The following is a 26,103-nucleotide window of genomic DNA, read 5'->3' as shown; positions in this document are numbered from 1 at the left end:
AGAAGAACTTCAGATATGACCTCTTTATTTTAGATGTCAATAGAAATCTCAGAATTTGACGTACTTACTGCTATATTCAAAATAAAAAGTACAATTTTAATAAACTTTCTATACATTGATGATTTTCAATTCCTACAATACACTGCTTATTCTACATTACAGCAAAAAAGGAGGAACTATTTTGCATTCCGTGCAATTATGTCATCGTAACTACTTAAGGCAAAGCTAGCGATGACGTAACAAGTAACCAGTTTTATAGCTTGTGGACTTGACATCAGAAGGGCTCTCGTTTTATCACTGACTCCAGAAACATTGGCAATAGAGAAAAGATAATGAAGGGTTGGAATGCCCAGCAGCAGCCTAGGGATAAATACGACAAATAACTGAACAAATACCTGAATTACTCAATGATGAAAGCAACCCTGAGACATTTCATCTGATTTTAATTGCACTGGGAAGCACTCATCAAAATTACATCTCAAATGTGTACATAAATACTTAAAATACAGAAAAAGAAAAAAAGAAAAATAGTTGAAGGCAACAATGCTCACCATGTTTCTTGTCCAACTTTAGATTTTACACTACATAGAGCAAAATATTCATAAATGAAAATGAATCACTTAAAAACCCATCCATTTATTCAATGGGAGCAGTTGAGCTGGAACTTAATTAAGCCCCAGAGCACAGATGTTTGGTAGTTTCACTGTGCAAGTTATCATTTTCTGTGACTATAAAAATACTAACAATGCCCTTAAGTGTTAAAATCACCTATAGTATGCATTTGGTGGGCTACTGCTCTTCCACATATATACATCTGAGTAAATAATGAAGAACTGTTGTCTCTTTTACAATGAGAAGTTATTTTAGTTCTAGTCTCTTTCCCTCAAGAACCATTTGTATCTCTTTGGCATCCAGTGTCTCATACTTCAACAAAGCCTCTGCAAGATTTTTGTGTTCTTTAGCATGAGTCTTCAAGATTTGCTTTGCTCTTTCATAAGAATCCTGTGTTTAAAAGAAAAGATTTTTAATACAGTCTCAAAGATCTCAATCAAAATTAGCATATCACAAACATTTAAGACTACTAATTTAGTGATATTTTCTGTGTACTGTTATCATATCCATAGTCTAAAGCACCACACACTCAACAGTATTGAAGATAAATTAAATGAATTGAAAGTAAATTACACAATGGTTATACAGTTTAGTGAACAAAAAAACGTACAAAATTGTGATCCAAACAAATTAGAATTGGCTACACATGTCAAACTAAAGATAGCGGTCTGAAGAAACTTGAACCTGAATTATTTCAAAATTGCAAGGAAATGTGGCTGCGTGTGTGCACAAGAAAACAACATGTGAGCAAATGAGCAAATGCAAGCATGCAAAACCAAAACCCTGTGAAAGACCAGTATTCATGACCTTATGATATCCCAAAATACCTTCTAGGAAATTAGGCACTTACACGTGTACATATGAATTATGAGCAGAAATAAGTAATTTGTCTTTTCAAATCTGATTCGCCATTCAATAAGGTCCTTTCTGATCTGTGTGGGTTTCACATCAATTGCAGTAACCTATGATTTCTTTGCCTCACAAGAATCCATCTACATCCACCTTAAAAATATTCCATAACCCAACTCCACCATCTTCACAAGCAGAGTTCCAAAGTTACACTATCTTCCAAGAGAAAACATAGCCCTTCATCTGTCTTAAAAAGGGTGACCCTTAATTTTAGAAATGTTCACTAGTAATAAATTCACACTCAAGAGTAAACAACCTTTCCGCATCCACCCTGTCAAGATCATTCAGAATCTTATAAACCTCAATCAAATCACCCATCACTATTTTAAACTCCAGTTAAAACAAGCCAAGACTGTTCAATCTTCCTTCATAAGACAAATCACTCATTCCAAACATCATTCTAGTAAACGTCCTTTAAACTGCCTCCAATGTTTACTGTCATCTTCCTGTAAATAAGACTACCAAAATTACACACGATACTTGAAATGTGGTCTCACCAATGATCTACATAACTGATGCATAACATCCTTAATGTTATATTCAATTCCTTTTATAATAAATGATAGCAATCCATTAACCTCCTTAATTTCTTATGGCACGTGCATACTAATATTGTGACTCACGCACTCGAAGATCATAAGACCATGAGATATAGGAACAGAATTAGGCCATTTGGCCCATCGAAGCTGCTCCAACATTCAATCATGATGAATGTTCTCAATCTCATTCTCCTGCCTTCTCCCCGAAATCCCTGATCCCTGACGAATCAAGAATCTATCTACCTCTGTCTTAAATGCACTCAGTTATTTGGTCTCCACATCTTCTGCACCAATGGAATACCACAGATTCACTGCCCTCTGGCTGAAGAAATTCCTCATCTCAATTCAAAAGAGTCATCCCTTCACTCTGACACTGTGCTCTCGTGTCTTTGTCTCTTCTACTCGTGGACACATCATCTCTGTGCCTATTCTAACCAGGCCTCAAAGTATTCTCTAAGTTTCAATAAGATATCTGCCCCCATCCTTCTAAACTCTATCGAGTACCCAAATCCTCAGCTGCCCCTCATATGACAAGCCCTTCATTGCTAGAATCATACTTGTAAACCTCCTCTAGTCCTCTTCCAATGCTAGCACACCCTTCCTTAAGTACATGGCCCTAAAACTGCTCACAGCATTCCAAATATGGTCTGACCAGTGTCAGAAACATCAACCTGCTGTTCCATCTCTATGCTCAGTACTCCTTCTCTAGTGATAAGAATTCTAAAAAGTTCCATTTTTTCTTCCACCAACTGATTTACAGCTATTTTTAGTATGTTTTTGTAATCTCCATAGTGAGGACAGAAGCAACATATTCCACGCATCTTCTGTTTTTTATTACCAACTCACCGCTCTCAACCTCTAAAGAGTTAATATTCACTTAGTCTTTTCCTTCATAAAAACTTTGCTACTTTTACATTTCTAGCTAGCTTCCTCTCCTGCAGGAATTCCTTTGTCCGAATTAACTTTTTATTCATTTTCTGTCTCTCTTTGTATTCTGACCAATCACCTTCACATGACTATATCTTTTGACCACAAGTTCATGCTCTCCTTAACATCTTTAGTTAAATATGGTTGGTAGTGTGCCCTTTGAAATATTTCTTTACAGCAGGAGTATTCAGAAATCCTGCCTTTAAATATATGTCAAGACTTTTCTACTAATCTATCTCCTAAAATAATGTCTATTCTAGCTCAGCTTTCACGTGCACACAGTTGTCCTTCCTATGTTTAAAATACTAATCTTAGACCTACTTTCTTGTGTTGTAAAATTCAATCATATTAAAATTATCTGGATGGTATCTTGGAAGTCATTAATCAATTCAGTCATGTTGCATAACATTAAGTCTTGCCTATTTGGTAATCACAATTGTCATGCTAGAAAAGCAGTAATCAATTTGTACATTAGCTCCGCGATCATGTGCTGACGTTTTGTAATTAATATTGGCCAGAACAATAGAGATTCCCTCTCATTGCTTGGCTTCTTCATCTGACAAGGTAGTTAATCTGAAAAAAAGTACTTCTAGTGAAGGACTCTCTCAGTAGTGCACAGTCAACCTAGATTATTATTGTCAGGACTCTGGACAATGAAAAGTATTGAAAAATAATCAGATTTAATCTGGATTTCAGAAATGTCTACCATAAATATGTTCAAAGGTTTGGGTATTGTATTAGCTAATAAAGCAAACAAAAATAATCTTACCCTCAATAATATCCTGACTTCTTGTTCAATAGCAGATTGTGTATCTGGGCTTGCTCTTTCTGGATCTGAATAAGTCATCACTCCAAGCTTTAGACAAAAACAAAATAGAATGCGATCACAATGCTACATAATATTGAACTTCATGAATACATCACCTAACAGCTCATTTTCACAGTAACAGAAGAGATGACAAAAATAGGCTGTGTGTTACTTTTGCAGATGCAGAATGGGGTAAGGGTGCCGTTAAATGTTAGACACTCACTTAACCTAGTTATGGAGGTGTTCTCTAAAAGTAGAGTGAAGACATGCAGGACAGCTTTGTACTGAAATGGACTGCAGACAAGCTTGATGTGAGCTGAAGTATCTTCCAAGATAAAAGTGGACTGATGGGTTTTGACAATATTTATGCTAATGAGAGCTTCTATTAATGATCAACAAGAAGGAAGCAAAGTCAATGCTGATAATGCCAAAATGATTTCAGCAGGAAGAATTCATTGAATTTTAAGCTCCAGATTTTCCCATCCCACAGTGTGATGGAATGGAGGCAGCAGAAAAAAAAAGCTGAACAGCAGCAACACATTCTGTTTCTGTTTTCATCATTGGCAATTTTCACAAGGACCTATGTCAATTGACACGCTAATTAAATTGCCTATGGACCTATTAAAAACCTAACTTTGTTTTGTTGAAGTTTTAATAGAGATGGTTCGCCTTTTCGAATCCTCAGCTTCAGATAATAAGGACAGGTATACAGCATGTCAGCAAACAAAACTTTCCAAAAGTCAAAAGTATGGTACAAGATAGTGAATTACCTACCTTAGAGCAGTACACAACGAATTCAAGGGACTTACTGACAGCAGTCCATGTATGTGCAAGTACATACAAGATAATAGTGATGTCATATACAGAGGAATCTCGATTATCTGGCATTCGATTATCCAAGTATCAGATTATCTGGCAAGATTGCAATGTCTCGGTGTTCGGCTAAACTATGTTAGCTGGCATTCAATTATCCAGAATTTGATCAACCGAGCGAAATACTTTCTCCTTCCCCCCGCCCCATATTGTTTGGATAACTGGGGTTCCTCTATACATAAACGACTTTCTTTGCATCTGCTTTGGGAGGTGGACATTGCTGGTAGGGCCAGCATTTGTTGCCCATCCCAAATTGACGTTGTACTGAATGGCCTGTTAGGCCATTTACAGAGCGTAGTTAAGTTTAAACCATATTACTCTGAAGTCACATGCTGGCCACCAGGTAAGGATGACAAATTTCTTTTCCTAAAGGACATTAAAAAAAATTCATCTGGTTTACTAATGAGAATTGATAGTTCCATGAACACTACAGCTAAGACTGGCTTGATATTCTAGATTTATTTCAGTTTAAATTTCGCCAGTTTCCAGTGTATCACTGTCTGTGACTCCCAATTTCATGAAGTATTGCTTTAAAACTCCAACCTAGAGGGAACAGAGACATGTTCTCTAGAATAAAAGATTTGGAAAAGAGAGAGAATATTTATCAAGAAAACATATGCTAATAATTGGCTGACAACTTTGTTTGAAAGCAGCAATTTTACTCTTAGACATAGGATACTTGCAGAACACTTAAATGATGACCTTTCCATCTGACGCCTTACCCTCCCAGAGGTATCCCATTTCCATTCACAGATCCTTGCAGCCTATTCAGATAGCAAAATCACCTCTTATTGAAAACTCCGATGTAGGGAAACTGATTTCAAGAGAGTTTCACAACCCACAATCAAACATAACTCCTACTGGAAAATGCAGCCCCAAATGTTACTAATCTGGAGTTAGAAATTAGAAATATCTGATACATGTATACTTAACAGAGTAACAGTCATACAGCATGGAAACGGACCCTTTGGTCCAACTTGTCCATGCCGACCTGGTATCCTAAACTGCACTAGTCCCATTTACATGTGTTTGGCCCATATCCCTGTAAACCTTTTCTATTCATGGATCTGTCCAATGTCTTTTAAATGTAATTATACCCACCTCCACCGCTTCTGCTGGCAGCTCATTCCATACATGCACCACCCTCTGTGTGGAAAAAGTTGCCCCTCAGGTCCCATTTAAAATTTCCCTCCCATAGCTCAAATTCTCTAGACCTAGCAACACCCTTGTAAACTTTTTCTATACTCTTCTAGCTTGACAACATCCTTTCAATAGCAGGGCAACCTAAATTGTAAGCAGTATTCTAAAAGTCTTGTACAGCTGCAACATGGTGTCCAAACACCAAAGTCAATGCTCTGACCAATAAAGGCAAGCATGCCAAAATGCCTTCTTCACTACTCTCTACCTGCGACACAGCTTTCAATGAACTATGAACCTGCACCCACTAGGTTCCTCTATTCAACAACACTCTCTGGGACCCTACCAGTAACTGTGTAAATCCTTCTGCACTGTTCACTGTACCACTAACTTTGGTGCCACCTGCAAACTAACTAACCACATTTCCTATAATTCTCATACAAATTATTGACATAAATGACAAACAACAGTGGACCAAGAACCGATCCCTGTGGTTCACTGCTGGTCACAGGCCTTCTAACAACCTTCTATCACCACTCTGTCTTCTACCATCAAGCCAATTTTGTAGCTAACTGGCTCTCTTCCTGGATCTCATATGATCTAATCTCACTAAACAATCTACCACGTAGGACCCTGTCAAAGGTCTTGCTAAAAGCCGTGTAGATAATGCCTTCATCTATCTTCTTGGTAGCCTCTTCAAAAAACTCAAAATTTGTGAAATACGATTTCCCACATAAAGCCATGCTGACTATCAATAGTCAGTCTTTGCTTTTCCAAATGCATGTAAAGCCTGTATCTCAGAATTGCCTCCAACAACTTGCCCACCACTGACATCAGACTCAATGGTCAAAAGCTCCCTGGTTTTTCCTTGCCACCTCTCCTATATAAAAGCACAAAATTTGCCACCCTCCAGTTTTCCAGCACCTCACTGACACAAATACCTCTAAGGGACCGCGCACTCTCTTTCCAACTTCCATAAATGGTCTGTCAGCAACTTTTCTCTAGGTAAAAACAATGACTGCAGATGCTGGAAACCAGATTCTGGGTGAGTGATTAGATTAGATTACTTACAGTGTGGAAACAGGCCCTTCGGCCCAACAAGTCCACTCCGACCCGCCGAAGCGCAACCCACCCATACTCCTACATCTACCGCTTACCTAACACTACGGGCAATTTAGCATGGCCAATTCACCTGACCTGCACATCTTTGGACTGTGGGAGGAAACCGGAGCACCCGGAGGAAACCCACGCAGACACGGGGAGAACGTGCAAACTCCATACAGTCAGTCGTCTGAGTCAGGAATTGAACCCGGGTCTCTGGCGCTGAGAGGCAGCAATGCTAACCACTGTGCCACCCTCTATGCCTGTCTCTTTGTTGGCTACGTAGAACAGTTGATCTTCTGTAGTTACACTGGCACCACTCCCCACCTCTTCCTCCGCTACATTGATGACTGCATTGGCGTCACCTCGTGCTCCCGCGAGGAGGTTGAGCAATTTATCAACTTCACCAACACATTCCACCCTGACCTTAAGTTTACCTGGACCATCTCTGATACCTCCCTCCCCTTCCTAGACCACTCCATCTCCATTAATGACGACCGACTTGACACTGACATTTTTTTACAAAACCACCAACTCCCACAGCTACCTGGAATACACCTTTTCCCACCCTACCTTGTGCAAAAATGCCATCCCGTATTCCCAATTCCTCCGCCGTATCTGCTCCCAGGAGGACCAGTTCCACCACAGAACACACCAGACTGCCTCCTTCTTTAGAGACCGCAATTTCCCTTCCCACGTGGTGAAAGATGCCCTCCAACGCATCTCGTCCACATCCTGCACCTCCACCCTCAGATCCCACCCCTCCAACCGTTAACAAGGATAGAACGCTCCCTTCCATCCTACCAACCTTCGCATAAGCCAAATCATCCACCGACATTTCTGCCACCACCAAAAGGACCCCACTACCTGGGATATATTTCCCTCCGCACCGCTTTCTGTAAAGACCGTTCCCTCCGTGACTACCTGGTCAGGTCCACGTGCCCCCTACAACCCACCCTCCTATCCTGGCACCTTCCCCTGCCACCGCAGGAACTGTAAAACCTGCGCCCACACCTCCATCTAAGGCCCTAAAAGGAGCCTTCCACATCCATCAAAGTTTTACCTGCACATCCACGAATATCATTTATTATGTCCGTTGCTCCCGATGCGGTCTCCTCCACATTGGGGAGACTGGGTGCCTCCTAGCAGAGCACTTTAGGGAACATCTCTGGGACACCCGCACCAATCAACCACACCGCCCTGTGGCTCAACATTTCAACTCCCCCTCCCACTCTGTCGAGGATATGGAGGTCCTGGGCCTCCTTAACCGCCGCTCCCTCACCACCAGACACCTGGAGGAAGAACGCCTCATCTTTCCCCTCAGAACACTTCAACCCCAGGGCATCAATGTGGACTTCAACAGTCTCCTCATTTCCCCTTCCCCCACCTCACCCTAGTTCCAAACTTCCAGCTCAGCACTGTCCCCATGACTTGCCCTACCTGCCTATCTCCTTTTCTACCTATCCACTCCACCCTCCTCCCTGACCTATCACCTTCATCCCCTCCTCAGCTCACCTATTATACTCTATGCTACTTTCTCCCCACCTCCACCCTCCTCTAGCTTATCTCTCCACGCTTCAGGCTCTCTGCCTTTATTCCTGATGAAGGGCTTTTGCCCGAAACGTCGATTTTACTGCTCCTCGGATGCTGCCTGAACTGCTGTGCTCTTCCAGCACCACTAATCCTGCAACCTTTCTCTATTTTAACGCAATGTAACAAAGGTAAACAAGGACATCAGAATCAAAGTTAATACAGTAGAACCCCCGTATCCTCCGATTCGGATTCCAGGGTTTCAGTTTACCACGCTTTACCGTCGCCCAAAAATATTACATAGAACATTCCAGAAATAATTCCAGGGGCTGCCAGGGAGGTAAGTTTCTCACAAAAATAATAGGGTTGGCTATGATCCACAGTACTGAGCATCAGCGGTAGGTCTTGAAACGTATCACCCATGGTTATGGGGGGACACCTGCACTTATTTTGGATAAGGATCAAAGAATGCATTTAAGGCAAGTGATGAGGTGACTGATGTATGAAGATAAAGTGCAAATAGGTTGCAGTGGACTTGAAAATCTTGAAATTGAGCTTCTATTTTATTCATTATGCTGAAAAAGGGTTAAAAGTAAAGTTAACAATCAACATAAACTGATCTATTGGTCCAGGTGGAAAACAGCAATCTCAAAGGCCTGTTGACACATGGAGGACAATCCACACACAACATGGATGTTACCATCAGCAGATCCAAGCTACTTTTACACAGAAATTCAAATTGGACTAGCGATTTAATAAACAAATAACATTTTTTTTTACCTTATCACTCATTCCAAATTTTGTGACCATCAACTTTGCTATTTTGGTTGCATTATCAAAGTCACTCGAAGCACCTGGGTTAAAAGAAACAATATTTCAGTTACAGAAGACAGACAAATGTTTTTCTTATTTTATTGTTAACCTGAGAAAAAAGGAGAATGAAACAAAGGGAAATTACATTTAAAAATAATATTAGCAAAAAGAGGACAAGCGAAAGCTTTCAAAAATTAGTAAGAGTGGAAATGGTTTACATTATAAGTAACTAGGGTCAGTATTTACTGGAGAGCAACAGAATGGTATTCTAGACATTACAGAAAAAAAATGAATATTGAAACAGAGAGAAGGTATTCCCCTTCACCTTAAACCAATGCCCCCAGTACTTAACATTTTCACCCTGGGAAAAAGACTCCAACTACCAACCCTGTCCATGTCGCTCATAATTTTATATACTTCCATCAGGTCACCCTCTCGCAAAAACAATCAGAGTTTTCCCAACTTCTCCTCACAGCTAATATACTCCTGGTAAACCTCTTTTGCATCCTCTCCATATCTTTCTTATAGTATGGCAACCAGAACTGCACACAATATTCCAAATGTGGCCTCACTAAAGTTTTACTGAAGCTGCAACATGACTTCTCAACTTTTATACTCAACGCCTCGAATGAAAGCAGCAAGCATGCCATAGCCCTTCCTTACTACCTTATCTAGTTGTGTCATCACTTTCAGACAGCTATGGATTTTCCAGAGCACTTTTAAGATGGTGCAAAGCAATGACAACGGAGATCCAAAGTGAGTGAAGAGTCCAGGCACACAGATTAACATCATTAACAATACCAAAAATAATTAAAAAGGCTAATAGAATATTGGGTAACCTGGGCCTGAATATAAGGGAATAAAAGTCAAGCATCAGCAATACAAAGCCTGGCATGGACTGGACCTGGAGTGCTGAGCACAATCAGATGCCACACCTCAGAAAGGATATACAGACTTTGGAAAGGGAGCAACATAGGATTAACTAAAAAGCTACTAGTGTACTAGAAGCTATTTACTAGGAGACAGCACACAAACAATGATCGTATTCCCTGGAAATTAGAAGATTAAAAAGGGTAACTTAATCAAAAGTTTAAGATGTTAAGGGGGAGCTGACAGGATAGAAAGGGAAAAGTATATTTTCTGGTTGACAAGTTTACAACAAGAGAATATAGTCTAAAAATCCAAGCCTGACCTTTCAGGAGTGAAATTCAGAAACATTTCCACAAATGAAGGATGGCAGAAATTTAGAACAAATACTTCAACTGTTAATTTTAAATCTTTGGCTGATAGATCTGTCAAATAAAGATATTAAAAGATATGGGACAAAAGTAGGTATATGGAGGTGGATCACAGATCAGATAGGAGGTGGTCTCACCGAATTACTAAATGGGTTGAATCACAAAATGGGATGCTAGAGTTCTTATTGTTTCTTAATACAAGCCTGTGGTAATTTGTTCTGTTCCAAAGATGAGTTCTTCGGCTACTCTCCCACCCATGCTGACATCCATTTGTGCAAGCAATTGAGCTCTGGTTTCACTCCACCTGTCACTTTCTGGTAACAATGACACCTGAAAGAGAATTTTACTTAATACAAGCTCCTAAGAAACTGTACACAATACATTAGTACACAGTCCAATTAAAGTTTAAACACAAAGTTTAAACAAAAGTTTAAATACTAATTTTAAAATATAACAATTTCCACATTCCAAATCCAGTTCTATATGGATTAAACACAATCTTCCACTATTAATATAAACACACAATGAAGAATTAGCCATAAGAAACATTGATTCTGACTTTAGATACATTTTATCATGTGTACTAAAAAGGACATTACCGATGTGGATACAAAATTGGCCGAGTGATTGGCAAAGAGTAGTGCTTAATAATATTTCCTCAGAGTTGAGACAGAGTTTATAGTAGAAGTGCTCAGGAACTGGTGTTCAGTAGAATTTCAAAGTTTATTAAATTTACAGAACTTGGAAGCATTGAAAACCATGAAGAGATTAGTGTAGAACTTGAAAAAGATGGACAGATTTATGGAATGGGTGGAGCAGTGACAGGTGGAACATAAAGCAAAGAAGGGTGAAGTTATTCATTTTGTTAGAAAGAACATGGAGAGAAAATATTAAATAAGTAATACAGTTCTGGGGTGGGCAGAGTCAGGGGGCTGCTCATGGATATGGAGCAGCAGAAGGACCCAGGTATATACATGTGTATACACCTTTTAATGTGGCAGAGCAGATATGACAGGTTGGTGTATAAAACATATGGTACCCTCAGATTTATTGAAAGGGACATAATGTCCTGGCTCTTGTATTAAATATTAAATCTGTATATGACACTTGTTCAGTTTCACCTGCAGCACTGCATTCATTTCTGGCCACCACACTTTGGAAGGATGTGAAGACATTAAAGAAAGTGCATAAAATATTGAAGAATGACTGAGTTTCATAATATGTATAATTAACCAAAAGTCTCTCCAGGCTCTTTTTGACCATGCTTTCAAATTCCCCATCCTAGCCTTTACAGATCTTTCTCCATTTTTTTGTCCTCATTTTCCTTTTCTGCCTTCCAGTAACAAATTCAATCTAAATTCAAGTTGGCAGAATTAAAAGAAGAAATATGGGCAATTGTTAAGAAGAACAAGACTTGAATGGGATTGAAATACATCATATTCAAAAGCATTTATGTCCTTATACAAGTGACTATTTAGTAATTTAGCAATTGAATAGGTATTTTCACTCATATAGAGTCATAGAGATGTACAGCATGGATACAGACCCTTCAATCCAACCCGTCCAATGCTGAGCAGATACCTGAATGAATAATTTGTGCTTTGGGAAATAACTTGTGGTTTAGGAATTTTAATGGCAGGCAAATGAAACCACTTGATTGAGAAACTAGTAAACAAAGGAACATTTATTTCTGAGCTCTTGATAGAGATGGGAAATCCACAGTTATTGAAATTGGAACTAAACACTTATTTCTCAAATTAAAAATAGTAAAAGCACCATGGTAAACACTGAGGTTCTTACTGAAACCAGCAGGTCTGGAAAGAGGGCCATTAACTCCATCAGACATGCAAGGTATTCATGTGAGTCACAAAATAAATGGTACATTTTGAAGGCAATAGATAATTAATTAACATTTTTATTTGAAGCATCCCAAAGCATGCAGGCTTAGGAGATCCCTTCGCTTAAATTTGTGTGCGTCCTCATAGAAACAAGCAGTGAGCAGTCAGCTTGGCTGGGGCTTTTTTTTTAAATTCACCCATGGGATGTCAGTGTTGCTGCCTGGCCAGCATTTATTGCCTGTCTGTAGTTGCCCTTGACATAGTGGTGGTGAGCTGCTTTCTTGAATTGCTGCAGCCCACATGTTATAGGTTGACCCACAATGCCATTAGGGAGGGAATTCCAGGATTTTGACCCACTGCCAGTTAAGGAACAGTGATATATTTCTAAGTCAGGCTGTTGAGTCACTTGGGTGGTGTTCCCATCTATTTGCTGTCCTTGTCCTAGATGAAAGTGGTCGTGGCTTTGGAAGGTGCTGTCTAATGATCTTTGGTGAATTTCTGCAGTGCATACTGTAAATAGCACACATTGCAGTCACTAAGCGTCTGTGGTTGGTGTGTGTGAATGCTGGTAATGTGGTGGCCAATCAAGCAGGCTGCTTTGTCTGAGATGTTGTCGAGTTTCTTGAGTGTTGTTGGAGCTGCACCCCTGAAGAAAGCAGAGAAAGTGTCTGCCAGGACCTGTAAAGCAGCTCTGAAGTTTTGAAACCAGTTCTGGAAGGTCATCGGACCGGAAATATTAACTTTGCTTTCTCTCCACAGATGCTGCTAGATATGCTGAGTTTTTCCAGCAAGCTCTGAATTTGTATCTGGAAAGCAGCTATTGGAACAGCCTGAAGAAAGCAGATTGTGTCTGTCCAAGGCCAGGACAAGAGTGTACAATGCAACTATGCTCAAAATGAGCTCAAAAGTCTTGAGGATTGAAGTAAAGTTGAAGGATCACCACCAAAAAGCTGATAGAAAGATCCCAAGAAATACTCTCCCTCAGAAAATAGCTAGAACATGGAAAAGAAACCAAAGTTTGTCTCAGAAATTATTAAAACCCTCAAAATTTCACCATGTCAGAGTTGAATCAGGAAGTAAAAGAGGAATTGGATACACAAGTCTTGACAACCCATGATATTAAGTTAGTAGTGCTTACATTTCCTTGACCTATAAAGTAAGATTGTTTTATGTAAAAACAGGGGAGTTTTGTGGAGAAGTTCTCTCAGATGCTCAAACGTCTCATTAAGCATAAACAGTGTCTACAGAGATTACTACACATTTTTTTTCTGTAAGACAAGAAAAGTAACTTTTTGCATGTTATACAAGTTCAAAAAAAATTGTCCCTTGCCAAGTATTAATCAACTACAAAAACTAATCTTGACAAATTGTCAACTTACAATACTGTAGCATTGTGGCAGTTAGCAGTTGATTTTCAAAATTCAACATTCAGGACAATTACTTTGGTTTTCAAGCTGAACAAACAAAACAGAATAATTTCTTACAAGCTTAAGTACAATTTAACGCTTACATGTCCCAAGGTAGGTCCTCTTGGCATAATTGTAGCTTTGTTAATGGGCATAGCATTCTTTGTAAAATGTGCGACTATTGCATGTCCGGATTCATGATATGCAGTGATTGTTTTATTTTTAGCATCAATCTCAATACTCCTGCGTTCTGGACCTGTTGGCAACAGTCATATGTACATACAATATTTTCAAGTAAGATGCAATTTGAACAAATTGCCCACCAAAAATAGTTTTTTTAAGTCACATATTCAAGCTCCATAATCCATTTAATACTCAATTTCACCATTATATGTATTAAAATATATTAGAAGCAACAACTTTAGGGCCTTTTAAATTACTGAGCCAGCCTAGAAAGTAAACACTGAACATTTGAGAATCTTAAAACTTTACGATAAAAGATCTATCTCATACTGAAGCTTTATCCTTTTGAGTCATTGCCGCAGGGTGCAGAAACCTTGCTTCCAAGTATTCTCACATCCTTCAAAAAGCTACCCAAAGAGAGACAATACAGAAATCAAGGTGCAAGGAAACACCTGAATGCAACATAATTTCAGGAACAGAATGAAGGAAAAGAGATAAAACTGTTACGAGCAATTGGTCATGTTGTCTAGAAATAAATACTTTTACACTAAGTTCTAACAGTGGTCTTTAAATGCTCATGGTTAGCATTTGATATTCTTTTACTAGTGGTACCACCAAATGGCTTTTCACCAACACCCAATTACCAGGAATTTTCTGCAGCTTCTAGCTTAGTCAATGTTTGCTTCAAAGCTCCAATATAAATGGGTGACAGCAGAGGAAGATTTTACATTGGTTTGATACCATTAGCTGCATATTTTAAAACATATTACTAGATTAATGACAATGCATAGAATAAAGTTTCTATTATGAGTCCCAGTGAAAGTTTGTATAGCTAAAGCTGTTTCTCCAAAAAACATTGTTCTACATGCGTAGAAGAATTTAGGTAAATTTAACTTTTCCATTGAAATCATGTGACAGGTACAGATAACTTAAAATATGATTTAACTGGAGAGATGAATTCCTGAAAAATGAAAGTTTGCCAACCTATTAAAAAGATAAAACTTATTTGGACTAATTTTATAATGCAATAACAGTTCTTAAACTCAGATACAGCTGATCTACCTAAACAGCAAGATAAAAAATATTTTCTAAGCATTTATCTCAGAATTTCTTAAAATAGTAGTGTGAAAGCACAAACTTAACAGACGAAACTCCGAAAGCTTTTAGAAAATCAAAATTCAAATAGCAGGATAGAACATACCCATAAGAATTTTGTCCTTGGCAAATTCCAAGTCTTTCATTGTGACTTGATCTTTTTCATCTACAGCTGCTTTGAGAGCAGCCTGGTTGACCAGGTTCTCCAGTTCTGCTCCCGAGAAACCCACTGTGCCTCTGGCTATTATTTCTGCATCAATTGCTGTAGAGAAAAACAAAATCAAGTCATACAGAAAGTAAATTTGCAATAATTATTCATGTTAAGGAACATCTGTAACTTACCTGGGTCAACTTTAACTTTGCCAAGATACCACTTGAGGATCTCTATTCGCCCCCTTATATCTGGTCTAGGAACAGTAACTTGCATATCAAATCTACCTGGTCGGACAAGAGCGCTGTAAAAGAATACATTAAAAAAAGGCATCAATTTAAAATATAACCAATTTTGAGAGCTTTTGTTATTGTAAATATCATATTAAAACACTTAGCAGTTTGGTTCGTCAAAATTACTTTACGACTGTACATCTAAGCTTCATTCAAGCTTATGTTTAGCAACAATTCATCAGGTGCACAACATTGTCAAGGCAAAATTCCGATTAGTGAGTGGTACTGCTAGTCAAGGCAATATAGTAACTACAATTGTGCAGGATTGCTTTGACATCCTGTTGCAGAATGCATCAAAAGTAACTGAATTAAGGGTAAGAATAAAATAATGTTAATCCTTTTACAAAAACAGTATGTTTAATTTAAACAAAATCTTAAATTATAATGATGCCTATATTCAAAGACTTTCCTTAAAAGGAAGTAGCACTTATGCACCATGTTTGCTACAAATATATTACATGTTAAATTTAGAATAAATAACTACAATAAATAAATCAAAGCTCAATTTACACTTACTTATCCAATGCTTCAGGAAAGTTTGTAGCTCCGATTATAATGACACCTTCATTGGGTTTGAAACTAAAAAGATAAAGAATCTTTACAGAACTAGCTATTAAATGCTTTTGCAATTAAAAAAGCAATTTTCAATCATTCCAATATTTATCACTTTTATGCTAGTGTATTTCCAATCCTTAAAAAGAAGTTATTTTGGTTAAAAAACAGAATTCCATATGTACATTTGCCTTGACCACTCAACACAACTTAAGGAAACTGCACAGCACAATTTTACAGATGAATGTTTTATCATTCAGTAGCTCAGTGGTAAAATGTTGGTGCGGTGTGGTCACAGAGGTGCAGCAACACACAAACAAAGTGAACACACAGATCAGTCAGCACCTCGAGTCTCTTCAAGCCTGATCTGATTGTAACTACAAATTTGTATTTCTTCCTGTTCCTGATAAGCGGGCTGTGAAAGGTTAACAGGAAGTTCTGAATGGTCACTTGACCCGAAATATTAACTCAGTTAATGTCCACAGATCCTGCAGATTTGCTAAACTTCCCCAGCAATTTCTGTTTTAGCTTCAGATTTCCATCATCCACAGTTCTGTTTTCTATTGACAAGACTCTTTGTTTTATATTAACGAGAATCTGCCTTGAAAACATTCAAGGGGCTCTACTTGTACTTTCTTTTCAGGAAGACATCGCCCTCAGAAAAATAATTGCCCCATCTGTTTTAAATGGGTAATCCCTGATCTTTAAACAGTGACCTCTAGTTCTTGTTCTCCCCAAGTCAAAATATTCCCTTCATATCTAGCCTGTAGAGTGCCCTCAGGAACCAACATGTCAATCAAGTCACCTCTTATGCTTCTAAACTCCAGTGGATACAGGATATTCAACACTTCCTCATAAGACAGCCCACCTATTTAGGTTTTGTTTTAATAAACCTTCTGAATTTTGCCCAACATTTTTACATAAGGTGACAGGTACTGTGAACGGTACCCCAGGACATGTTGGTTCCTGAGGGCACTCTACAGGCTAGATATGAAGGGAATATTTTGACTTAGGGAGAACAAGAACTAGAGGTCACTGTTTAAAGATCAGGGATTACCCATTTAAAACAGATGGGGCAATTATTTTTCTGAGGGCGATGTCTTCCTGAAAAGAAAGTACAAGTAGAGCCCCTTGAATGGTTTCAAGGCAGATTCTCGTTAATATAAAACAAAGAGTCTTGTCAATAGAAAACAGAACTGTGGTGATGGAAATCTGAAGCTAAAACAGAAATTGCTGGGGAAGTTTAGCAAATCTGCAGGATCTGTGGACATTAACTGTGCCCTGTATAACAACCTTTTTACTTTTGTATTCAATTCTCTTTCATGATAAATGAAAACACACTCTTAGTTTTCCTAATGCCTGCTGCCCTGCACCATGATTCATGTACAAGCATTCTAGGATCTCAGAATTCTGCAACCTCTCACTATTTAGATAATAAAGTCAGAGTCATACAGCACGTAAACAGAGCCTTTGGTCCAACTAGTCCACGCCACCCATTTCCCAAACTAAACTAGTCCCACCTGCCTGCGTTTGGCCCATATCCCTGCAAACCCTTCCTATTCGTGTACTTATCCAAATGTCTTTTAAACTTTCTAACTGTACCTGCATCAACCACTTCTCCCACCCACAGCTTCCAACCTCATAGTCCGGGAACCCCGCACTGCCTGGTTCTACCTCCTTCCCAAGATCCACAAGCCTGACCACCCTGGCCGACCCATTGTCTCAGCATGCTCCTGCCCCACTGAACTCATCTCTACCTACCTTGACACTGTCCTATCCCCCCCCCAGTCCAGGAACTCCCCACGTACGTTCGAGACACCACCCACGCCCTCCACCTCCTCCAAGACTTCCGTTTCCCCGGCCCCCAACGCCTCATCTTCACCATGGATATCCAATCCCTCTACACCTCCATCCGCCATGACCAGGGCCTCCAAGCCCTCCATTTTTTCCTCTCCAGACGTCCCCAACAGTACCCTTCCACTGACACTCTCATTCGTTTGGCCGAACTGGTCCTCACCCTTAACAATTTCTCCTTTGAATCCTCCCACTTCCTCCAGACCAAAGGCGTAGCCATGGGCACACGTATGGGCCCCAGCTATGCCTGTCTCTTTGTTGGCTATGTAGAACAGTTGATCTTCCGTAATTACACCGGCACCACTCCCCACCTCTTCCTCCGCTACATTGATGACTGCATTGGCGCCACCTCGTGCTCCCACGAGGAGGTTGACCAATTCATCAACTTCACCAACACATTCCACCCTGACCTTAAATTTACCTGGACCATCTCTGACACCTCGCTTCCCTTCCTGGACCTCTCCATCTCCATTAGTGACGACCGACTTGACACTGACATTTTTTTACAAACCCACCGACTCCCATAGCTACCTGGATTACACCACTTCCCACCCTATCTCTTGCAAAAATGCCATCCCGTATTCCCAATTTCTCCGCCTCTGCCGTATCTGCTCCCAGGAGGACCAGTTCCACCATAGAACACACCAGACGGCCTCCTTCTTTAGAGACCGCAATTTCCCTTCCCACGTGGTTAAAGATGCCCTCCAACGCATCTCGTCCACATCCCGCACCTCTGCCCTCAGACCCCACCCCTCCAACCGTAACAAGGACAGAACGCCCCTGATGCTCACCTTCCACCCTACAAACCTTCGCATCAACAAAATCATCCGCCGACATTTCCGCCACCTCCAAAAAGACCCCACCACCAGGGATATATTTCCCTCCCCACCCCTTTCCGCCTTCCGCAAAGACCGTTCCCTCCGTGACTACCCCACTACGACCCACCCTCCCATTCTGGCATTTTCCCCTGCCACCGCAGGAACTGTAAAACCTGTGCCCACACCTCCTCCCTCACCTCTATCCAAGGCCCTAAAGGAGCCTTCCACATCCAAAGTTTTACCTGCATATCCACCAATATCATTTATTGTATCCGTTGCTCCCGATGTAGTCTCCTCTACATTGGGGAGACTGGGCGCCTCCTAGCAGAGCGCTTTAGGGAACACCTCTGAGACACCCGCACCAATCAACCAAACCGCCCCGTGGCCCAACATTTCAACTCCCCTTCCCACTCTGCCGAGGACATGGAGGTCCTGGACCTCCTTCACCACTGCTCCCTCACCACCTTATATATTTCTGGAGGAAGAACGCCTCATCTTCCGCCTCGGAACACTTCAACCCCAGGGCATCAATGTGGACTTCAACAGCTTCCTCATTTCCCCTTCCCCCACCTCATCCTAGTTTCAAACTTACAGCTCAGCACTGTCTCCTTGACTTGTCTGCACTTGTCCACCAAGTCAATGAAGGCAAGCATGCAGGTACAGCAGGTCGTGAAGAAGGCTAATAGCATGCTGGCCTTCATAACAAGAGGGATTGAGTATAGAAGCAAAGAGGTGTTTCTGCAGCTGTACAGGGCCCTGGTGAGACCACACCTGGAGTACTGTGTACAGTTCTGGTCTCCAAATTTGAGGAAAGACATTCTGGCTATTGAGGGAGTGCAGTGTAGGTTCACGAGGTCAATTCCTGGAATGGCAGGATTGCCTTACACGGAAAGACTGAAGCGACTGGGCTTGTATACCCTTGAGTTTAGAAGACTGAGAGGGGATCTGATTGAAACGTATAGGATTATGAAAGGACTGGACACTCTGGCAGGAGGGAACATATTTCCGTTGATGGGGGAGTGCCGAACCAGAGGACACAACTTAAAAATACGGGGTAGACCATTTAGGACAGAGATGAGGAGAAACTACTTCACCCAGAGAGGGGTGGCTGTGTGGAATGCTCTGCCCCAGAGGGCAGTGGAGGCCCAGTCTCTGGATTCATTTAAGAAAGAATTGGATAGAGCTCTTAAAGATAGTGGAGTCAAGGGGTATGGAGATAAGGCTGGAACAGGATACTGATTAGGAATGATCAGCCATGATCATATTGAATGGCGGTGCAGGCTCGAAGGGCAGAATGGCCTACTCCTGCATCTATTGTCTATTGTCTATTGTCCAACCTGCCAATCTTCTTTTCCACCTATCCACTCCACCCTCTCCTCCTTGACCTATCACCTTCATCTCCTCCCCCACTCACCCATTGTACTCTATGCTACTCTCTCCCCACCCCCACCCTCCTCTAGCTTATCTCTCCATGTTTCAGGCCTTTATTCCTGATGAAGGGCTTTTGCCCGAAACGTCGATTTCGCTGCTCGTTGGATGCTGCCTGAACTGCTGTGCTCTTCCAGCACCACTAATCCAGCACTTCCTCCGGCAGTTCATTTCACACACTAGCCAATCTGAATTTAAAAATAGTTGTCCGTCTTGTCCTTTCTAAATCTTTAACCTCTCACTTTAAACTTCCCCCACCCTAGAGAAAAGGCTTTTCACCTTACCCAAGTGTTACAACATGGCAGTGAACCCCTCTGTTAATGAAACCAAACACCCAGAAAAGCTCACCTTGCCTGGTAACCTGTTAAAATATGAGTGATAGAGAACTCCCAAATTCCATTCTTGAAAGAAAATAATATCAATTTGTTCTTTACCTCTAAAAGTGAACATTAAACAACAACTATTCACAACTCTAACCCCCCCACCCTTGCTCTAAACAGCTCAATTGGGTTTTAGTTTCCTGGGGCTGAGTTTAAACTGATTGCTGTTTTGACAACAATTCAAATTTAGCCAATCAACTCAGGTACCTATTTCACATATATTACATATTTTCAATTTTCCAATACACTCAGACTGCTAGTTAGTCATATGACAGATATGTGTAAGCTGTCTGCAAAACAGCATTCATTCTCTCTTAAAAGTACATAAATATATGCCTCTCATGGTTTTATGAACTTACATAAGGTCACGCCTCAACCTGCTATGCTCCATGGAAAAAAGGTCCCAGCCTATTTTTATAGCTCAAACCCTCCATTCCGGCCAACATGCTGGTATATATCTTTTCTGAACCTTGCTCAGTTTGATAATATCCTTCCTGTAGAGGGCGACCAGAACTGTACACATCACTCCAGAACAGGTCTCAGCAACATCCTATACAACCCCACCATGACATCCCAACTCCCATACTCAAAGGTCTGAACAGTGCAGGCAAGCATGCTGAAGGCTTTCTTAACCATCCTGTTATCTGTGACACAAATTTCAAACAATTACCTGTACCCAGGGTGTCTATTCCACAACATAATATTCTCCTTTTTCTATTCTTCCTGTCAAAGCAAACAACTTCATAATTCCTCACATTACATTACATTTGCCAGATCTTTGCCAATTCACCCAATTTATCCACATCTCTCTGAAGCATCCTTGCTTCTTTTTCACAGTTTGTTTTCTTGATATCTTTGTATCATCAGCAAATTGGAAGCCATACCTTCCATCCCATCATTCAAGTCATTTGTAAAAATTGTGAACAGTTCAAGTCTCAGGACAAAAGTTTGTGCCAGATGATACCCAACATCCCACTTATCCAAAAAGATATATTTTTGCCCATACTTCCTCTTAGTGCTAGCCATCCAATCTTCTCTCCATACTAATATGTTATCCACTTAACCATGAACTGTTATTTTTCACAATAACCTTTGATGTGACACTTTATAAATGTGTTCTGGAAACCTAAGTACAGTACAAACACAAATTCCACTTCATCCGAAGCAGGTATTACCTCCTTAAATAACTCCAATGAAGTTGGTGAAACATGATTTCCCTTTCATAAAACAACATAGATAAGTTCAAGGTAATAAAAAAATCAAAGTGCCCTATTAGAACTTAATAAATGAAAGCTTCTAACATTTTCCTATGATGGTAAGCTAACTGGCCTGCAGCTTCCTTTTTTCGGAGTGATTTGGTGATGCCGGTGTTGGACTGGGGTGCACAAAGTTAAAAATCACACAACACCAGGTTATAGCCCCACAGGCTTATTTGGATGCACTAGCTTTCTGAGCGCTTGCTCCTTCATCAGGTGGCTGTGGAATACAAGATCGTAAGACGCAGAATTTATAGCAAAAGTTTAGTGTGATTTAACTGAAATTATATATTGAAAAAGACCTGGATTGTTTGTAAAGTCTCTCATCTTTTAGAATGACCGTGTTGGTTTCAATTCTTTCATATGTAAATCCCAGGACTTTTTAAAAAAAAAGTTACATTCTCAAGCGAACTTTAACAATAGGTGCCATGTCGGCCCAGATAATACATTGAAGGTGTGAGGCTGTCTGTGCCCCAAGGTTCAGACGGATTCTCATCTAAAAAAAAGGGACTTAGAATCTTACATGGATTAATGCAGTTTTTGAGCAAAATAAAATGAAATTCTGCAAGTACAAGTTCACCCTTGGCTGATAGCCAAGTTCGGTACCCATGTGGATGACCTCAGTGCGGACCTTTGTTCATGTCACACTACAGATGACCCCACTGCACTAAAATACACTACCTCTCACTCCCACACACACTCACGCACACTCCTACAGACCCATACACTCTCACAGATCCTCTCTCACACACACAAGCACTCTCTCACATGCTCACACATAACACCCACACATACACTCTCAGACTTATACCCCTTTACACACTCAAACACTTGTACCTCTCTGCCCCACACAACCGCGCACACACACACACACACATATATAAGAGTTTGTGGGTGCACTGGTACTATTCCTGATATGTATGGAGATCCTATTCCTGATACACATCCTCATCCTTTTTAACGTGAGCAGTGGGTGAAGGATCCTGCTGTACAGCGACACTCTGTGTCTGGGTTAGGTCTGCAATGTTCCCATTACTGACCTGATATATTATATTGAAGGGAATGCAAGTTGCTTTTGATTCTCTGAATCTTTGCTATTTGATTCCAATAGGTGAAAAATTATCTGCTTATGAGGGGCCACTACTGCGTCATGTCTGGTTGCTTTTATTTAATTTCCTTCCTTTTCAATATTGGTCACTGCATTGAGTACAAGAGTTGGAAGGTCTGTTATGGCTGTACAGGAAATTGGTTAGGCCACATTTGGAATATTGTGTGCAATTCTGGTCTCGCTCCCATAGAGAAGGTATTGTGAAACTTGAAAAGGTTTAGAAAAGATTTACAAGGACGTTCCCAGGATTGAAGGATTTGAGCTATAGGAAGAAGCTGAACTGGCTGGGGCTGTTTTCCCTGGAGAGTTGGAGGCTATGGGGTGACTTTACAGAAATTCATAAAATCATGAGGGGCATGGATAGGGTAAATAGACAAGGTCTTTTCCCTGGAGTGGGGGAGTCCAGAACTAGACGGCATATGTTTAGGGTGAGAGGAAAAAGATTTAGAAGGGACCTAAGGGACAACTTTTTCATGCAGAGGATGGCGCATGTATGGAATGAGCTGCCAAAGGAAGTGGTCGGGGTGGTAAGGTCACCCCTCAGCCTCTGGCGCTCAAGGGAAAATAGCTCCAGCCAATCAGTGTACTGGTATGATAGAACATAGAACTGTACAGCAAAGGTATGGGCCCCATTGGCCAAGGATTTTGTGCTGAAAAAGACACGAAGTTAAACTAATCCTTCTGCCTGCCCTTGGCCCATATCCCTCCATTCCTTGCATATTCATGTGTTTCCCTCCATTTCTTTTTTTCCCATGAATTAGCATTTGGCTAACAGACAGAACACAGAAGGGATAAATGAGTCATTCTTACAGTGACTAGTGGAGTACCACAAATTTCGGTACTTGGGTCCGAGCTGTTCACAATATATATCAATGATTGGAGGTGGGCACCAAATGAAATAGCTCCAAATTTATGGATTACATAAAGCCAAGTGGAAATGTAAGCTGTCAACAAGATGTAAAGCAGTTTTAGGAGTAGTTGAACAGGCTTAATGATTGGCAAAACCATGACTGATGAACAATAAGATAAAAATTGTGAGATTAGCTACTTTGGTAGGAGAAACAATATACAGAGAATTCTTAAGTGGTAAGAGGTTGGTAATTGTAGATATACAAAGGGACCTGTGTGTTCTCATTGAGAAGTCACAATGGGTAATATGCAAATTCAGGTATTTAGGGAGGCCAACAGAATGTTAGACTTTATTTCAGGAGAATTTGAGTACAAAAGTAGTGAAGTCTTGCTTCAATTGCATTGCAGCTTGGTTAGACTGCACCTGGAGTTTTTGTGCAGTTTTGGTCTCCTTTCTTAGGCAGGTATTGCCACCATAAAAAGAGTGCAATGAAAGTTCACTAGATTTGTTCCCAGGATGCTGAGGCTATCCTATAAAGGGATTTGACAAAGTGGGCTGGTGCTGTTCAGAGCTGCTATGGAACTAAATCTGAGCAGCTGTATTTACACTATAGACACCTGCTCGTTCAATTCCAAACACCCTTTTCCCAATTCTCACTGAAGGGTTGAGATAATTTTCACAGCTCGAATAAAATGATTTGGAAAGCAGTGCTACAAAAACGGCCATACAGCTGGGCTATTTCGCTTCAAAATTTACTTCCGGTAGTGTCCTGGAAACGTTTCTTACCCATCCATCTCTGCAAGTAGTTGATTTATGGTTTGTCTCGAATAGGGATGCATTGGTGATTCTATTCTCTTTCCACCAACAGAATCCAGCTCATCAATAAAGATGACACAGGGTGCATTTGCTTTTGCCTCTCCTAAGTTACACAAAAAGAGCAAATTAAACAAAAAAGAAATAGCAAGTGTCAGAATTTTACTGCAAAACTTAAATTTTTATATTCCAGGACACATACTAAACAGATTTCTTATCCTACTTGCTCCAACACCAACAAACATTTCATCAAACTCTGATCCTGATGCATAATAGAATGGAACATCTGCTTCGCCTGCAACAGCTCTCGCAAGGAGCGTTTTCCCATTTCCAGGGGGTCCAACTAAAAGAATGCCTGAAATTAAATAGAATTGGACATTTTAAGTTTGATTAAATAGCATTAAGAAATAAACAATATCAAAATTTTAAGCAGACATACTTATGCATCAAACTTTGTTTTAACCTGCACCTTATCAACCAGCACTCCTGATAAAATGGCAAAAATTATATATCTCATATACTGTGATCTATCACGATATCAGAGCATTTATGCTGTAAGTAAAGTATAACAGTGATGTGCATATTCCTTGCATTACACTTATTATTTCTGTTCATCTCTACATTGAATTTAGAATGTGTTGATGTTTTTACATAGATTTTTCAGGATGCTGAGGTCTCAAAGCTTCATATGATTAGGATTTACTGTGGTTATGCAGACCCCTTGATTATCCAGAATATTTGATCAACTGGCATACTTTTCATCCCATAGATGTCAGTTAACAAATAGTTTGCTGCACTAAATATTTGTTTAAAAACTACACTACAAAATTAGAAGCATTAATCAGGCACCAATAACCATTTGCATACATCTGTTTAAATTATTTGATGCCAGTACAAATATTTCTATATAAATCATTTGAAATAATTCTCAAATCAATAAATAGCAACTCTTGAAGCCTGTCAAGTCCTTTTCTCAGCTTATCTTAAAATAGAAAAGATAAGGGTGCTCATGGTCATGAATGAGCAGTGAACCAGTCCTCATTAAAACCTTGTTCCAAAAATGAACAAATAGCTTAATTTCAGGTGAAGAGAGAGTGACTACCCTTGATACCATGGCAGCATTTAACCTAGTGTGGACTTTAACAGCTCTAATGAGGCTGAAGTCTAAGGGAATTACAGGAAATCTTTGATTGAATGGAGTCAAATCCAGCACAAACCAATTATCTCAGCTGTACATGTTCCTCAGGACATTGCTGCATAATAACCATTTTCAGTTCCTTCAGTAATGACCTATTCCAACAACTCAAAAGTTAAGAGATGTTCTCTTGTGATTAAAGTGTTCAGTTCCATTCAAAACACTTCAGATAAACAGTAGTCCATACCTACATGCAGCAATATTTGGACTACATCTAGGTTTGACTTATAAGTGTCAAGTAACATTTGTGCCAGACAAGCACCAGGAACAACTATCTTTAAAAAAAAACACGAAACATTTCTCTTTCATGCTAATCTGATTTCGCTGAACTACTGAATTCTCCAAATTGTTACTATTAACCAGAAACATAAATGGACAAAATGCATAAATTCTGTG

General features: G+C 40.1%; 1 protein-coding gene across 1 annotated transcript in view; it reads right to left on the bottom strand.

Moving 5' to 3' along the window:
* Window positions 1–426: 426 nt before the first annotated feature.
* Window positions 427–26,103, bottom strand: part of LOC140480728 (ATP-dependent zinc metalloprotease YME1L1-like) — a 68,281-nt gene continuing 42,604 nt past the window's right edge. The window contains exons 10-19 of the mRNA XM_072576013.1: window positions 24,715–24,867; window positions 24,486–24,618; window positions 15,970–16,032; window positions 15,352–15,464; window positions 15,116–15,271; window positions 13,836–13,987; window positions 10,691–10,817; window positions 9,217–9,290; window positions 3,757–3,843; window positions 427–1,002 (exon numbers count right to left, since the gene is read on the bottom strand). Of these exons, the coding sequence (XP_072432114.1) occupies window positions 859–1,002; window positions 3,757–3,843; window positions 9,217–9,290; window positions 10,691–10,817; window positions 13,836–13,987; window positions 15,116–15,271; window positions 15,352–15,464; window positions 15,970–16,032; window positions 24,486–24,618; window positions 24,715–24,867 (1,202 nt within the window). The 3' untranslated portion in view covers window positions 427–858. The remainder of the gene's footprint in view (window positions 1,003–3,756; window positions 3,844–9,216; window positions 9,291–10,690; window positions 10,818–13,835; window positions 13,988–15,115; window positions 15,272–15,351; window positions 15,465–15,969; window positions 16,033–24,485; window positions 24,619–24,714; window positions 24,868–26,103) is intronic.

Source organism: Chiloscyllium punctatum, chromosome 8, assembly GCF_047496795.1.
Source record: "Chiloscyllium punctatum isolate Juve2018m chromosome 8, sChiPun1.3, whole genome shotgun sequence".
Classification (NCBI taxonomy): domain Eukaryota; kingdom Metazoa; phylum Chordata; class Chondrichthyes; order Orectolobiformes; family Hemiscylliidae; genus Chiloscyllium; species Chiloscyllium punctatum.
Note: the sequence above shows the minus strand (reverse complement) of the source record. Positions and strands in the feature narration are given on the sequence as shown.